The sequence below is a fragment of the Calonectris borealis genome, chromosome 18, assembly GCF_964195595.1.
Source record: "Calonectris borealis chromosome 18, bCalBor7.hap1.2, whole genome shotgun sequence".
NCBI classification, from domain to species: domain Eukaryota; kingdom Metazoa; phylum Chordata; class Aves; order Procellariiformes; family Procellariidae; genus Calonectris; species Calonectris borealis.
This window is the reverse complement of record NC_134329.1, coordinates 8,831,292-8,845,014: the sequence shown is the minus strand read 5'-3', so window position 1 is coordinate 8,845,014 and position 13,723 is coordinate 8,831,292. Positions and strand designations below refer to the sequence as shown.

At 40.8% G+C, this 13,723-nt stretch overlaps 2 protein-coding genes across 4 annotated transcripts; one reads left to right on the top strand and one right to left on the bottom strand.

The window, feature by feature from the left end:
* Positions 1-223: 223 nt before the first annotated feature.
* Positions 224-8,407, bottom strand: DENR (density regulated re-initiation and release factor). Of its 3 annotated transcripts, none has more exons than XM_075167759.1 (8): positions 8,279-8,407; positions 6,895-7,009; positions 5,885-5,904; positions 5,512-5,596; positions 4,771-4,854; positions 2,550-2,666; positions 1,327-1,466; positions 224-501 (listed from the first exon to the last, which is right to left on the bottom strand). In XM_075167759.1, exons 2-8 carry the CDS (start codon positions 6,998-7,000, stop codon positions 457-459), a joined length of 597 nt encoding a protein of 198 aa, XP_075023860.1. In that variant the 5' UTR covers positions 7,001-7,009; positions 8,279-8,407; the 3' UTR covers positions 224-456. The 3 variants fall into 3 exon arrangements, with proteins under 3 accessions (XP_075023860.1, XP_075023862.1, XP_075023861.1); XM_075167761.1 differs by having other exon boundaries at positions 8,033-8,402; XM_075167760.1 differs by having other exon boundaries at positions 7,966-8,391.
* Positions 8,408-8,497: 90 nt separating this feature from the next.
* On the top strand, positions 8,498-12,867 carry GPN3 (GPN-loop GTPase 3). The gene is made up of 8 exons (XM_075167763.1): positions 8,498-8,631; positions 8,741-8,849; positions 8,946-9,113; positions 9,547-9,671; positions 10,354-10,469; positions 11,129-11,225; positions 11,766-11,894; positions 12,626-12,867. Exons 1-8 carry the CDS (start codon positions 8,584-8,586, stop codon positions 12,686-12,688), a joined length of 855 nt encoding a protein of 284 aa, XP_075023864.1. The 5' UTR covers positions 8,498-8,583; the 3' UTR covers positions 12,689-12,867.
* Positions 12,868-13,723: the final 856 nt, after the last annotated feature.

Sequence of the window (13,723 nt, the reverse complement as noted above, 5' to 3'; positions counted from 1 at the left end):
TTTTCCTTTAATTGTTAACAAACCTTTAGAATGTTTGTCCCATTTTGATTTCTAAGATTTTATGCAGGTAAATCAGCGGTACAAGTTTCTGCACATTAGCCACATGCCTTATTCACTTAAGTTCAGCAGAAAGGACAGCAGATGAAAAATAAGCTTTTAATGACTTCTTATTTCCCTGTAAGATTGCTAGAGGAAAGTAACTGTACAGAAAACAGAAACTGTATTCAGTGAGGAACAGTAATTTTATTTAAATCTACTTCATGCGTAAGCATGATAGAACCCCAATTTAACTTTGGCAAATATCACAACAAAAAAACCAAGCAGCCTATACAGAACAGTGAAAATGCCAAGGATACGGGTTCTCCACAGTTTCACTGCAGAGCAAATGGATTTAGAAGCCTCACTTTGGCTACATCATTTATAACCATATAATTAAATAAAAGTATTCTTTCACTATCACTTCTTGACTTCTCCAAGATCTTCAATGCTATCATCATCCACCTAGGAAAAAAAAGGCCAAAACATAACATATTAAGTATATTTTCTTCTTACATGTCTCACTCATATTCACCACTCTACATGTGATGAAGTGTGGGAAAAGTATACAGCAGTGTCCGAGATTCCCTGCTGTAAATTCTATGCGAGCGACATGTCCCTATAGGACAGCCGAGCCTATGGGGCTCTGAATAAAGACAGGCCTACAGAGTTACTTCAGAAAGAACACCCTCAGGAAATACCAGAACAAGGGAGAGTCAAAGAAAGCACCTGTGATCACAGCAGCGCACCCAAACCTCTCAACCGTCGACATTTCAGTCCAACCCAAAATTAGCTAATCTCCTCTTCTGAAGCAGAAGTGTATGGTTTCGGTTTGTGGGGGTTTTTTTGTTGTTTTGTTTGTTTGGTTTTTGTTTGTTTGGTTGTTTTTTTAATTTGTTTTGTTTTAATTTTGTAATATTTTAAGAGATTTTGAAAAACAGGATGACAGTGTATAGAATACTTAAGCATTCACCGTTAAGAAACGGTCGCAAAGAAGCCACAGATATTTGATAGCTGGACTTATTCCGACATGCCTTCCTCACTGTAGTATCCACAGTAACAGCACTACATGTTTAGGGAGTTAATGTTTCTTGGACAATGGAAGCAACGTTTGACTTCAAGTTTAATCACTCGTTAACCTAATCATTCATAGGTGGGAATGCAACAACTGGTCTTTTATTTTTGCACAACAATCTGTGCTGCCAAAGATGAAAGCCTTTTTCAAAATCATTGGAAAGTCACAGGCTATTGTGGAAAACTAGAGTTCTGACAGAAGAAAAGGTTTATTACCTCAGGCCACTTCTCCTGGATTACATCGATAATGTCATCTGTAAAATCCCCCTGAATGATGATTTCATCTTCTCCTGTTACTGAGGCACCGCAGGAAAATTTCTGAGCAAAAAACCTTTGTGCTTCCTTAAGATCAATTTCTGTTGGCCGGAAAATGGATAGTTTAAGTACAGTCATTGTCATAGAAGTATTTTCTCAAGTTTAAAACCGAAATCTTGTTTCAACTGTTGAAAAGCTAGTGGCAGTTTACAGTTAAACCTTTGCTACAGTTTCCATTGAAAGCAAAAGTCTGTTGTTTACACACAAAACAACTGACTCGACAAATCTAGCAAACTCTTCAACGTAAAAATCACTGAATGTCCTCTACACATTCTGTTTACGCAGGTCTATGCTACACAGACTCATCAGAAAACACATGTAGAACTGTTTAAAAAGCACCTCCCGTTCTGAATAATTTCCATAGTTATTGAACAAGTTTTTCCATAGAAGTGCTTCAGTATGTTCTTTTCAGAAAGATGTCCAACAATTTCTGAGATTGGCTTCCAGCACAAAGATACATATCCAGTTCAGATCAAGCTAGTGCATATTACTGATCCCTCAAGAAAACTGACGATACCCTCATGCAGGAAATATGTAATGTATCTTGTTAATACAACCAAGGTTAAAACTTACCTTTTTAACAGAATTTGTGATCGATGTGTGAAGTAAGATGTTGTTATAAACACTAAGTAGCTGTCTGCAGCTGAACCAAAGCTGTGCAGGACAGCTTTGTTAGTGTACTTTGGTAATAATTTGACTGCCTTACTAGAAAGGCAATTAAAGCCTTACTTTATCAACCTCAAGAATTGGTAAAATTAATTGTCAATAACATATTTACAGGTTTGATGGAAATAAGAAACACTCTGAAAATAAACATGTTTATAATTAAAGACAATAGACTACTCCGAAGTCTAACAAGTGGACTGCTATGGGAAGCCCTGTTTCAAAAAACACCCATAACCCTATTTGTTTGCAAACACCATGGAAATAAGGACTTTAATAATTTATCACTGAGGGAAGTCAGTGTACCTTTGGCATGCTTTGGAACTGCTAAAAGCACCTTGGGACTTTCACCTCGCACAGATGGAAGCAGATCACTCAGTGTAATACAATCAGAAGAAATATGAGGTTAAAGGCAAGCACATCTAAACCCAACAAAAACCACATAGCAAAAGTCAACTCACCAAACGTTGCGAGGCCACACACTCTCGTGACGTATTTTTTCTTTGCTCTAGGAATTTTAGCTATTGTAACTTTCTGTGGTACAGTCTTCTTTTTCTGTTTTATCTGACCTCTTCCACCTTTAAAACAGAGTATAAGGTTACATAATTGATTGTGACATCATTTAACTAAAGAAAAAAGCATATAAGGTCAGATTTCATCCCTATAAACAAAGAAACTGTTATCTCCCTGTCTGTGTTGGTAAACAAAAATATATTTTGCACACTGTCTCACATTCAGGTTTTATTATTATTATTTAAGAAAGGTCCCATGTCAAAGCTCAATATTACAAGAAATAACAATACATGCATGTCAAATGTGCGTTCAAGTACAGCTTGCACAGCAGAACCCCGCTACAATTATCAAAAAAGGGGTTTTCCCCACACTTTACTAATCACTGCATTTGGTCTACATCTAATTCTTTCAGGAATTGTTCTTTGGTTGTAATCCTAGGAACAAACTGTTACTTTACTGTTTTTCATGAGTTTAACACCCTTAAGGTTTGTGTCCGAGGCAAAGCAACTTACTCATGTCCATTCTGAGGCCATGAGGACGTGCCTACTCAGGCTGCTGAGTTAAACAGCAGATTAAGTTCTAGATATCCATGCACGACCCGGTATGAACCATATATCTATATACGAGCTAGCAGAAAACACCACACCTCTGAAACAGAAGCCAGCTACAGTAGTCGGCAGCAGCTGACTGCCAAACTTCCACATGATTTAACATCTTCTTTCTTACTGTCTGTTTCTAGGCCAACCTGAGGGAACACTTCACATATCAGGCATTTATTAGCCTGAGTAAAGCGTGCAAAAGAGATATTCCACTCATTAGGATTCTTCAAGTCACATTAAGATCTTTGTATACAGTCATCAAGTTACTCCAGGGCAACCAAAGTTTCATGTTCTGGAGCTTTCTCAGCATGAAAACCTAAAGAATTTATGACAAGCAAACTAACCCCTTGTGATTACTTCTTTTTCTAACACGCAGCACTTTCAATTCTACGTTACTATAAATTGGTATCTGATAAGATAAAACGGTAAATTTCTGTCTTAAAATTTCCTCAGTAAATTTCTGTACTGTCTTAGTAAGTTTTTGCATGTTTTTCCTCACTCTCTCTTACGGTCAATCTTATACCATCATACTTCACCATACCATAAGTTTTCATGCAACTTTAGATTCTAGGAGAAAATCCCTAAATATTTTAAACACTATTATTTTAGAGCCAAAAACCAGACTGAAAACTAATCATACCACTGCACACAATAAATTAATGTTGAAAGAAAATGTCCTGAAGTCTCTGGGAAAAGCATCCAAGCTACAGAATGTAAATTACTGTTGTCACTACACATAGCCTACTGACAAGGTAAACATAACTGGTTACCAAGACACAAAAATAAAACATCTGCAGTGAGATGTGGCTTAAAATCTGAATCTTACTGAGCTATTAACCATAATTTCTGAAGCACTACAGACACAACTGACACTCCACAGGCAAATGCATATTAACAACCCCAGCATTCTGATTTATGGTGGAAAGTATGTTACTTAATTAAACAAAAAGAACTCCAATGACAGAAGATAAAAGTGTGTTTAAATTGTTTCATATATTTTATATCTTCCAAAGTTGGTTTTTGAAAAATGTTTTCATCAGTGTTGCTGGGAAGAGACATAGCTGTTAACGGAGACATAGGTGACAGCGTTAAAAGCATAAAACAAAATCCTGTTACGTGAATACAGAGGAGGGGTGGAATGGAAAAAGGCAAAAGCAGCGTCATGAGGCATTAATAGAGGAAAGCAGTCTTTGTTCTACTCTGCAAGCAGCCTATAAACTGCTGTTAAACAGGGCAGAAACAAGTATTCTGGGAGGGATGCCAGCTGGTTTTAGGTTGAGAAGAATTACTCCCTGAATAAGTGCAATCGCAATGACAGGAACAATGAGACACACGATGCAGGTCATCTTTCACTTGCTATGACTACTATCCAATTCTTTCATCAACATATATCACTGCACTAACTCTGCTACCACTGGAAGAAAGATATTCAGTATCCTTTGTGCAGAGTCAAAGCGTAGCTAACAACCAAAAAGCAAGGAATCCATGCCATAGTCCAGACCAGCAGGTGAGAACAGGATGCGCCAAACTGCTTATAAATCAGTACCACAGTCAACTATTTAGACCTTGCCTCTCTTTTGCTTCTTCTTCTCTTCTTCTTCTCCCGCAGTTCCTTGGCCTTCTCCAACCCCAGCTTCCTGTTTAGGTGAATTTTCTTAAACACATCAGAAAGGAGTGGGGAGGAAAAAGAACAAAATTAGTGGTCAGACAATCACAGCCTTACAGGAACAGGAAGTAAGGTATAGTGATATTTTGCTAAATCCGTAAACTCTTTGCTTAAGTGCAGCAGCCCTTGACTGATGTGTTACATCTTCATTATACTGCTTACGCAAATCAGACTTCAGAAAAGTCTTAGCTCAAAGTTACAGTTACAATTTCAATACAGTCTCTTCACATAATTTCCACAGAGAAACAGATTAATGATAGCGTTAATATTGAAACTCCAAATGCAAATCAACAAGTTTCCTATTATTAATGACCTTTCCTCCAGCCATCCACAGCAGACAGGACAGACATAAAATCCGATAAACTAACTTTGATGGGAAACAAGTGCATGGATGACTGGTTACAGTAGGAACCTTAAGAAAGCTCAAACATTATTACTGAAACTACACATTGTTTATTCAGTGTTTTCTGACATTATCAAACATGTTTTCATAGCATCCAAAAGCATGGCAGGCTCCTAAGAAAATTACTAACTTTCACACTTGATACAGTGGGAAAAAGGGAAGAGATGAGAATTGGACAAGCTTAAAGATTTCTGAATATGTCTAAGGGCACACATCAGTTAGAAAATAGAAAAGATTCTTACCTACTGTAAGTTTTGCAAACTCATCTGGAAAATTCTTTTCTAACCATTGTCTGCATTTAGTCACATCAGGCATGTATTCGCAGTACTAGAGAAGAAAGGTCACGTGAACGTTGTTAGCAGAGTAATTACTAAATACATCACAAATACACCAAAATACATTTGCTATTCGGCTATTCAAGCATTTCTCCTTAAGCTGACTGAATATCAATACTATACTAGTGCATAAGAAACCTTGTGTCATCCTAAAGATGACAGTGGCTGAAGCACAGAACTGCCACAATTAAGAAAAGCCAGAAAAGATCAGAAAGAATCATTATAGGCAGAAATCATAGGACAGAAGGAAGAAACTCGGACAACAAAAAAATTAACTCACCTCTGTTGGCAATGAACAGACTGGAGAAAGAAGGGAGTAAAAAAAAAAAAAAAAAAGAATAGATTACAAAACAAAGTTCTCCACTTACAGGCTTAGCATTAAATTCAAAATGGTATTTTAAAGTTAGAGATGACTTCTTACGTCATAACTTCTGGTTATAACCACACATTGACTCAAAAAGATTATTTTATTGATACTACTCCACATTTTAATTTTCTCTCATTGGTCATTTGCTCACACGCTCTGCATTAGGATAAAACTATCACAGCAAGAGCAGTCAGTCAGTGAAGGACGGGGATGCCTATAGCTTTGGGAAGAGTTACAGAAAGAAACACCAGTTCTACCTGAGGCAAAAGATATACCTAATATATTATCACGTGATTTGGTTAGCTCTCCTTTTTCCAAAAGCCACCAATGTCCAGAAGAGGGGCTTGGCCCCAGAACAAACCCAAACCAATTGTTCAGACTTTGATGCAGAACAGGGATTCCTTCCTAATCCCCTGCAACTCTATTCAAGCCCAAAGCAAAATAACATACCTATCTTAAAAACATACCTGTCAAGATGATTTACTTCCCTTTAAATTTCATCCACATAACTACAAGTGTAATGAGTAAAGAATAATTTCATGAATTCTAACTTTATTTCTTGTTGTCATACTAATGCTCAGAGGCCTTTTCTGTGCTAAAGGCACTATCGGCTTTCTGCAGGAAGAGATCTCTGCTCAACAGTTCACAGTCTGAGCACCACTCCCACTAGTGCAACTTTTACATACAGAAAGCTTCCATCTCTCAGAGGGAAGACCCCCACATTTCACCAAAAATGCTTTAGACAAAATACACAACACAAGCTATTTCAGAAAGATGATGAGAAAGGTCAAGCTGACTGTGGTCTAGCTTCTCAATAAAAGCTGACTAAAAGAAAATCTCCGATTCTCTCATTCTTCCTGCTAGGCTGCCCTCACAAACAGCACATTGTAAGAATCATGGACAACTGCTCCTTCAGCACTTGCCTCCGCAGTAGAGAACCCGAAGAGGATAGTCAGCATCTGACCTGGCACCGCTCCTCACGTCTCCTCTGCAGTCAGGGACCACAGGCTCAGCTACATCTGTGGCCATGTCCCAAGCCTGGAGGTCACAGAACGGAAGAATCAGGACCTACGTTCTGAGTTGAAGTTATTCACATCTTTCCCAACTCAACACGAATCCCAGAGACTGACGAATCCCAGAGAAAATAGGTACAATCTTAAGAAGAGCAGGAGAGATCAGGGAGGAATAAATAGGAGTCAAGAAATGATGAAAAAATGTGGGGAAAATGGCTGCAAAAGATACCAAGCAGTATGGAATTCTAGCACATGAAAGGGAGGAAAAAAAAACAAAATGCCACAAAATGCAGTGTAAAATTAAGATCTGCAAGAACAACACATGGAATTACAGAACATACTGGATTAAGCAAAACATGAAGCATCATGTTAAATCAGCGGCATATGAACAGTAAGTGCACTGGGAGGTAGGAGGAGATACTGTCAGTAAACTAGCAAAGAAAAGGGGTCATTTAAATCACTGTCTGAAGAGTTACAATCTGATCCTGGGACACTGGCAAAAAAACCCAAACGCCGCAAAACAAGCAAACCAAACTCAAGGCACTAATGCAAATAATAATGGTTTACATGCACACATTTTCAGGCAAGGGGCTTAGAAAATAGGAGTCAATGGGGAAAGGGTTTGCAATGCCTAAGAAGTCCCCCAGGATCATGGCAGCAAGCAGGATATGTGTGCGGAAGACTCAGAGCCAGGATGTTGTGCCTGGGCAGTGAAGAGAGCTGAGGGAAAATGCCAGGGCGCCTGAGGCGGTGGGGTTCGCTGTAGGGGGACTGCAGGGAAAGGCGGCAGACAATCACAGTGAGGGGAAGGATGCTGGAGTACCCGTGGAGATCCCAAATAGGGGAGGGAGGGTGCTGGGTAGCAGGGGGTAAGAGTGAGCGCAGGTCGGGGGGAAGGGTGCTGGGGTCCCCGAGGTGACGGGGATCACAGACACGGTGGGACGGGGGGGCAGAGCTGAGGGAAAGGAGGGCGCCGGGTACCTGAGGAGGGGCAGGCTCGCAGCGCGGGGAGGGTGCCGGGGCTGAGGGAGAGGAGGGCGCCGGGTACCTGAGGCGGGAGGATGCTGAGGTGCAAGAGGCGAGGGGGATCACTGCGAGGGGAGGCAGAGCCGCAGTACCGGCGGAAGGGAGGGTGTGGGAGCTGGGGGAAGGATGCTGGCGGCCGGGGGGTAGAGGCAGGCCGCCCGCCGGGACACCGGGGCGGGCCGCCCGCCGCTGGGACGGGGCGGCGGCGGAGCGCAGCTCCTGCAGAAAGGGACGGGGGAGCCCAGGGGCGGCAGCGGCGCGGCGTTACCCGGGAGGCCCCTCAGGCCGCGGTGGCGGGGAGGTGGCGGCTCCTCCTCCGGCGGCGGCGGCGGCGGCGGCGGCTCCCACACACCGCGCGGCACGTGCGCCCTCCCCAGCGCCGCCGCCGTCTCGCGAGAGCCGCGCGCCGCCGGAGACCGCGCGGTGTGACGGGGAGGGGCGTGGCGGTGCGCGCTTTGAGCCCGCCGGCTCTCCCTGCGAGCCATAGGCTATCCGGGGCACGTGACCAGGCGAGCTACGGGGCGCTGGAGCGGCCAACTGTCGCCGCTTCGGCGTTGCGCCGAGGCCGCCGCCATGCCCCGCTACGCGCAGCTGGTGATGGGACCGGCGGGCAGCGGGAAGGTGAGGCGGCGGGGGTGGTGAGCGGGCGGCGGCGGTGAGCGGGCGGCGGCGGCGGCGGGGAGGCGACAGCGGCGCGGGCGGTCCCTGACGGCGTGTGTGTGCCTTGCAGAGCACGTACTGCTCCACCATGGTGCAGCACTGCGAGGCGCTGGGCCGCGCCGTGCAGGTAGTGAACCTGGACCCGGCCGCCGAGCTCTTCAGCTACCCCGTCATGGCAGGTGAGCGCCGGCAGCGGCGGGAGGCCGCTTCCAGGAACCTTTGGGCACCGCTGTGAGCAAACGAACGAAACCCGCCTCGTGTGTCTGTTGTTCCAGACATCCGTGAGTTAATAGAAGTGGACGACGTCATGGAAGATGAATCCTTAAGGTTTGGTCCCAATGGCGGCTTGGTGTTTTGCATGGAATACTTTGCCAATAACTTTAACTGGCTAGAGGAAAGCCTTGGGCATGTGGAGGATGACTATATATTGTTTGATTGCCCAGGTAAACAAATGTCAATGTTTTGGTGTCGTTCTTCATATGCAGTATAAAATTTGCAGTACTTTTTGTGTTGGTCGTAATCATTCACACTTTTTTTGCGTTATTAACAGTCGTCAGAGTCACTTTCAGATGTTTCAGAAGTGAACTTGGTCCCAGGCTAACCTGGGTGACTGCACTGGCTTTTAATAGCATCATCTGGTGTGGGAACGCCATGGCAACTGCTAACTAACACTAATTGGAGCTCAAGGGAGGAAAAAACCCTTGTGTTTCTTTTCCACTTCTCCAGTACGAGTTCATTCTAATACAGAGTTGTCTGAAAAGAAAGATGTTTTTCCAGCTCTTATTCATATTAAGTGCAATGTCCGTATTTATATAACTGATAACTGTTCCTGTTAGCTTTGCATTTCTGCTTACTAATTCCCTAAGTGTGCCCTAGGTCAGATCGAACTCTATACACATCTGCCAGTGATGAAACAGCTGGTGGAGCAGCTTCAGCAGTGGGAATTCCGCGTCTGTGGAGTTTTTCTTGTGGATTCTCAGTTTATGGTGGAATCTTTTAAGGTATCCATTTGAAGTCTGTTGTAAAAGTTCATACTGATAAAGAACAAGAAATCTGAGCAATTTAGGGAGCTGGGTTTGTTTAGCCCAGAGGAAGGAATGCTAAAGCGGGCGAGATCTGATTGCTGTCTTCAGCTGCCCCAGACACAGGTTGCAGCAAAGAAAGTTCCAGTTGGATGTAAAGAAAAGCTGCACTGCGATAGCGGTCACAGGGGCACAGAGAGACTGTCGTGTACGTTCGTGGAGTTACTTAAAACTTGATTGGGCAAAACCCCTGAGCAACCTGATCTGACTTTGAAGCTGGCTCTGGTTTGAGCAGTTGTATGAGTTTTAGATAACCTCTAAAAGTCCCTTCCAACCTAAATTCTTCTGTGATTCTATGAGAGCTTTCTCAGATCTGGAGAGAGAGCAGGACATTTTCCCCGTCTAGCAGTAAGAATCCTGAGATGGGTTTTGAGTTTTGTAATGGCCTTTCAGTAGCAGATCCAGATTTGAGGCTCTGGAAGTAAGATGGCAGATGGGAAGCTCAGCACCTCCCTTTTCCAGCAGAGATGAGAACTCCCCATTTGGCCTCGTGTCCGTGTTTCATATGTTCATTAGCTAGATTTGGTCTGTGGTAGAGTGTCCTGCATGCTTGTATTGTGTTTTTCTGTACTTAACTACATCATTTTTCATATTCCTTAAGTTTATCTCTGGAATTCTGGCAGCACTCAGTGCAATGATATCTTTAGAGATTCCACAGATTAACATCATGACCAAAATGGATTTGCTGAGCAAGAAAGCCAAGAAGGAAATAGAAAAGTAAGTTCCAAAAAATTACTTACTCTGTAGTGTAATATCTTGAGGTAAACTTCACTCAAAATTCAGTTTAATGTTTCCCACAATTAAAACATACTCTTTTTGAATGGGAGAAGATGCATTTGTTTTATATCGAACATAGTCTTTAAATGTCTGGATAGGATGCTTACAATTTAGTCAGAGTCAAAAGGCTAGCTCCATGTTTGTACGTATAGCTGGATATTCTGTAAATAATTATCTTGAATAACTTACGTCATTCTGAATGACATTCCAGGGTACTGTACTTCAAAACCTAAACTGGAGGTGATCCTATCAGTTTTTTGATACTGAACATACTGAATTACTTAATGTGTTACTTTTACATTTGTGCTAAAATTACAAAATTAAAGTTTTTCCCTGTGGTCTTCCTCAAAGCTTTCTTGAGTATAGTATATTAGCAAAAAGAAAATAAAAAACGCTTCAGTTGTTTCTACTAGCAATCGTAATCTGAGATATTCAAAACAAAAACTATTTTTAAACATTTTAAGTTCTCCTGATACGAAGTCAGTTCATTCAGATGACAGAATGATAGATGGTTTTGGTAGCTCTATAAAAGCACAATGATTCATTTGCTGTGTGGCCAAGGATTCTTTCGATATTAACGATGACTTTGTTTCTCCCAGGTACTTAGATCCAGATATGTATTCTATGATTGAAGATTCTACAAATATATTGAAAAGCAAAATGTTTAAAAAATTGACTAAATCTATATGTGGATTGGTAGGTATATTGCTTTTTAACTGGTACGCTTAAATTCAGTCCTGTATTGATAAACCATACTGTATGGTTGCTGACTTCACTGCTGTTACAGATACTGTATGTACTATAATAATTCTCCCCCCCCACACCCCGAAACTATGTATTTACCTACCAGACTTATTAACAAAGCCAGGATCTAAAAGATTCTCAGGCACTTGAGCAATTCTACTTTTTGCCTATTTTAACTCAGTTTTTGATCTTTTCAGATTAGCATAAGATTCTTGATACTAACAATTTGGATTGCGGCCAATACATTTTCTGTGAATCCTGTTCTATTAGTAATTTTGGAAAATGGCTTTTTCTACTGCGTAGAACTTCAGACAGATAGCCAGGTGTCCTGAGTGGGGAATTGCCATTGGTTTGCAGTATGGCCTTAAATGGTGTTTTAGCAGTCCAGACAAGGAAGACATAAGTGTGGTTTGAGGAAGTGGCTTAGAGTGCTGTGATTGAGAACTAACTTACTGCATTTTCTTACTAACATCCTTTGAATCCTTTCTCTAGATTGATGACTACGGTATGGTTCGATTTCTACCTTTTGATCGCTCTGATGAGGAAAGTATAAACATAGTTCTGCAGCATATAGACTTTACCATTCAGTATGGAGAAGATCTTGAATTTAAAGAACCAAAGGTAAGGTACTTCTGATGTTAAGATGGAAAATTAAGAATTATCCATAATATAAGTTGTAATATAAGTATGTTCTTTGCCTTGCTAATAAACTATTGTCTTGGTATGGTTCAAAATAAGACATGTTTAGTCTTTTAGTGACAATGCTTATGTCATCTTCATTTACAATTACGGAAGTGAAATTCTTTAATATCATCTTGCATATGCAGACTGATCAAATGGCTGTGTTTAAAAGTAATGCTTTGGTTTTCAAAAATAATGGAATTTTAAACTTCCTTCAGAAAGGACCATTAAGATCACTAAGATTTCTTCCTACATAACTGTTCAAACTCCCCTGATAATTCCTGTGTTGAACCTATGTGTTGTATGTAAGATGTAGATTAGAAATAAATTCTATCATGTAAAGCACGATAGAAGACTGCTGTGTTAAAATCTGTTCCAAGCCCTGTCTAGTTCTATTATTCAGCTCATAAATCCTAAGGAACAAGTCCAGTACTGTTACTACATTTTTAAATTCAGTTTTGTACTGAATACCTGGATCTAGATTTTGACCCATACAATTTCGATAGCTCTAGAAAAAATGCCTTCTCAGAAAGTTTTGATACATGTTTCATGGAACTATATTAGACATTGTTCTTCTTGTGGTTTCTAAAATAAAATGTCACAGAACAGACAACGTACAACAGCCACTAGGGAAAAGTCAGGTTTTACCTTTTTTGTTTTCTTTTTGGCAGGAATGCGAAGAAGATAAATCGGCTCTTGTGGATGAATACTTTCAAGATCACGTGGATGAGTAAAAAATGAATGTTCAAAAATGGGAGGAAAATACTTTGCTTATATTAAAAAATAAAAATGGAAAAAAAATCCACCCCTACACAAACATACTTGATGTTTTATCTGTAAAATAACTAATATTTATAGTGAAGAGTGAGCTATATGACATCATAACTATTTTAATAAACAATTTTTATTCTTACGCGTGTGTGTTATAAAATATATAGGCTAGCATTAGTACATATAAAAGTTCCCCACATACAGATTTATCTCATTTAAGCGTAGGAATGCTTGGAAAAAATCTAATGATTTGTGGAAGAGGCAAAGCCGAATGCAAGTATGTTGTCATAAATACTTACCTCCAGTACTTAGTTTCATTATTAGCTGAAAGGATTATTCTAAAGGGTGAAAATTGTACTTCAGGAACTGAACCTGATTCAAGGCGAAGAGATGACTGGCAACTTCAAAGGGATATCTGGTCAGTGGGTGGTCTTTCACCCTTCTTGAAGAACATGAGTGTTTTACATTCACTGTAGAAGAGCGCAGATTTTAAGCCTTCTTAAAGGCTGTTTTTTATACAACTTGCATATGGCTTTAAGTGGTTTATACATGGATAACATCTTAAGCATAGCACAACACTTAAAAGAAAGAAAATCAGCTTAAATAGAACTCGGCGATGGTCTTGTGCAATCATATTAGAAACTGTTAGTTAACGAAGAATTCAGCAACAAATAAGTAAGCTGCTTTTTTTCCCCTGGATAAAGAACTTGTACTCCTACTATGGAACTATGTTACCTCTATAGTACAATGTGTGGTGCTTCCAGAGAAGTGAAGCTTCAGCACATTATCTCCAAAGAACATACTCACCTAAGTAAATACATGTAAAAGTGGTCTTAAGAATTTTTCAGGCAAGTAGCATCAATTCCGGAATTAGGTGTAGCTGTTAACAGACTGTTCGTATAAGATAATAATTCAAGCCCTATGGGAAAATGTACTGCTGAATTTACCTCTCACTGTTCATAGTTCTTTTATACACACAGACTGTTCCTGGGGCATCT

Coding starts and splice junctions, on each gene's coding strand:
- DENR (XM_075167759.1), bottom strand. CDS start 7,000: ATGGCCACAGATGTAGCTGAGCCTGTGGTCCCTGACTGCAGAGGAGAC. Junction 2,667..4,770: donor GAAGAAGAAGCAAAAGAGAG/GCAAGGTCTAAA, acceptor TCTGTTTTAAAG/GTGGAAGAGGTCAGATAAAA. Junction 502..1,326: donor TCCAGGAGAAGTGGCCTGAG/GTAATAAACCTT, acceptor TTTTTTTCCTAG/GTGGATGATGATAGCATTGA.
- GPN3 (XM_075167763.1), top strand. CDS start 8,584: ATGCCCCGCTACGCGCAGCTGGTGATGGGACCGGCGGGCAGCGGGAAG. Junction 8,850..8,945: donor CAGCTACCCCGTCATGGCAG/GTGAGCGCCGGC, acceptor CTGTTGTTCCAG/ACATCCGTGAGTTAATAGAA. Junction 9,672..10,353: donor TTATGGTGGAATCTTTTAAG/GTATCCATTTGA, acceptor ATATTCCTTAAG/TTTATCTCTGGAATTCTGGC.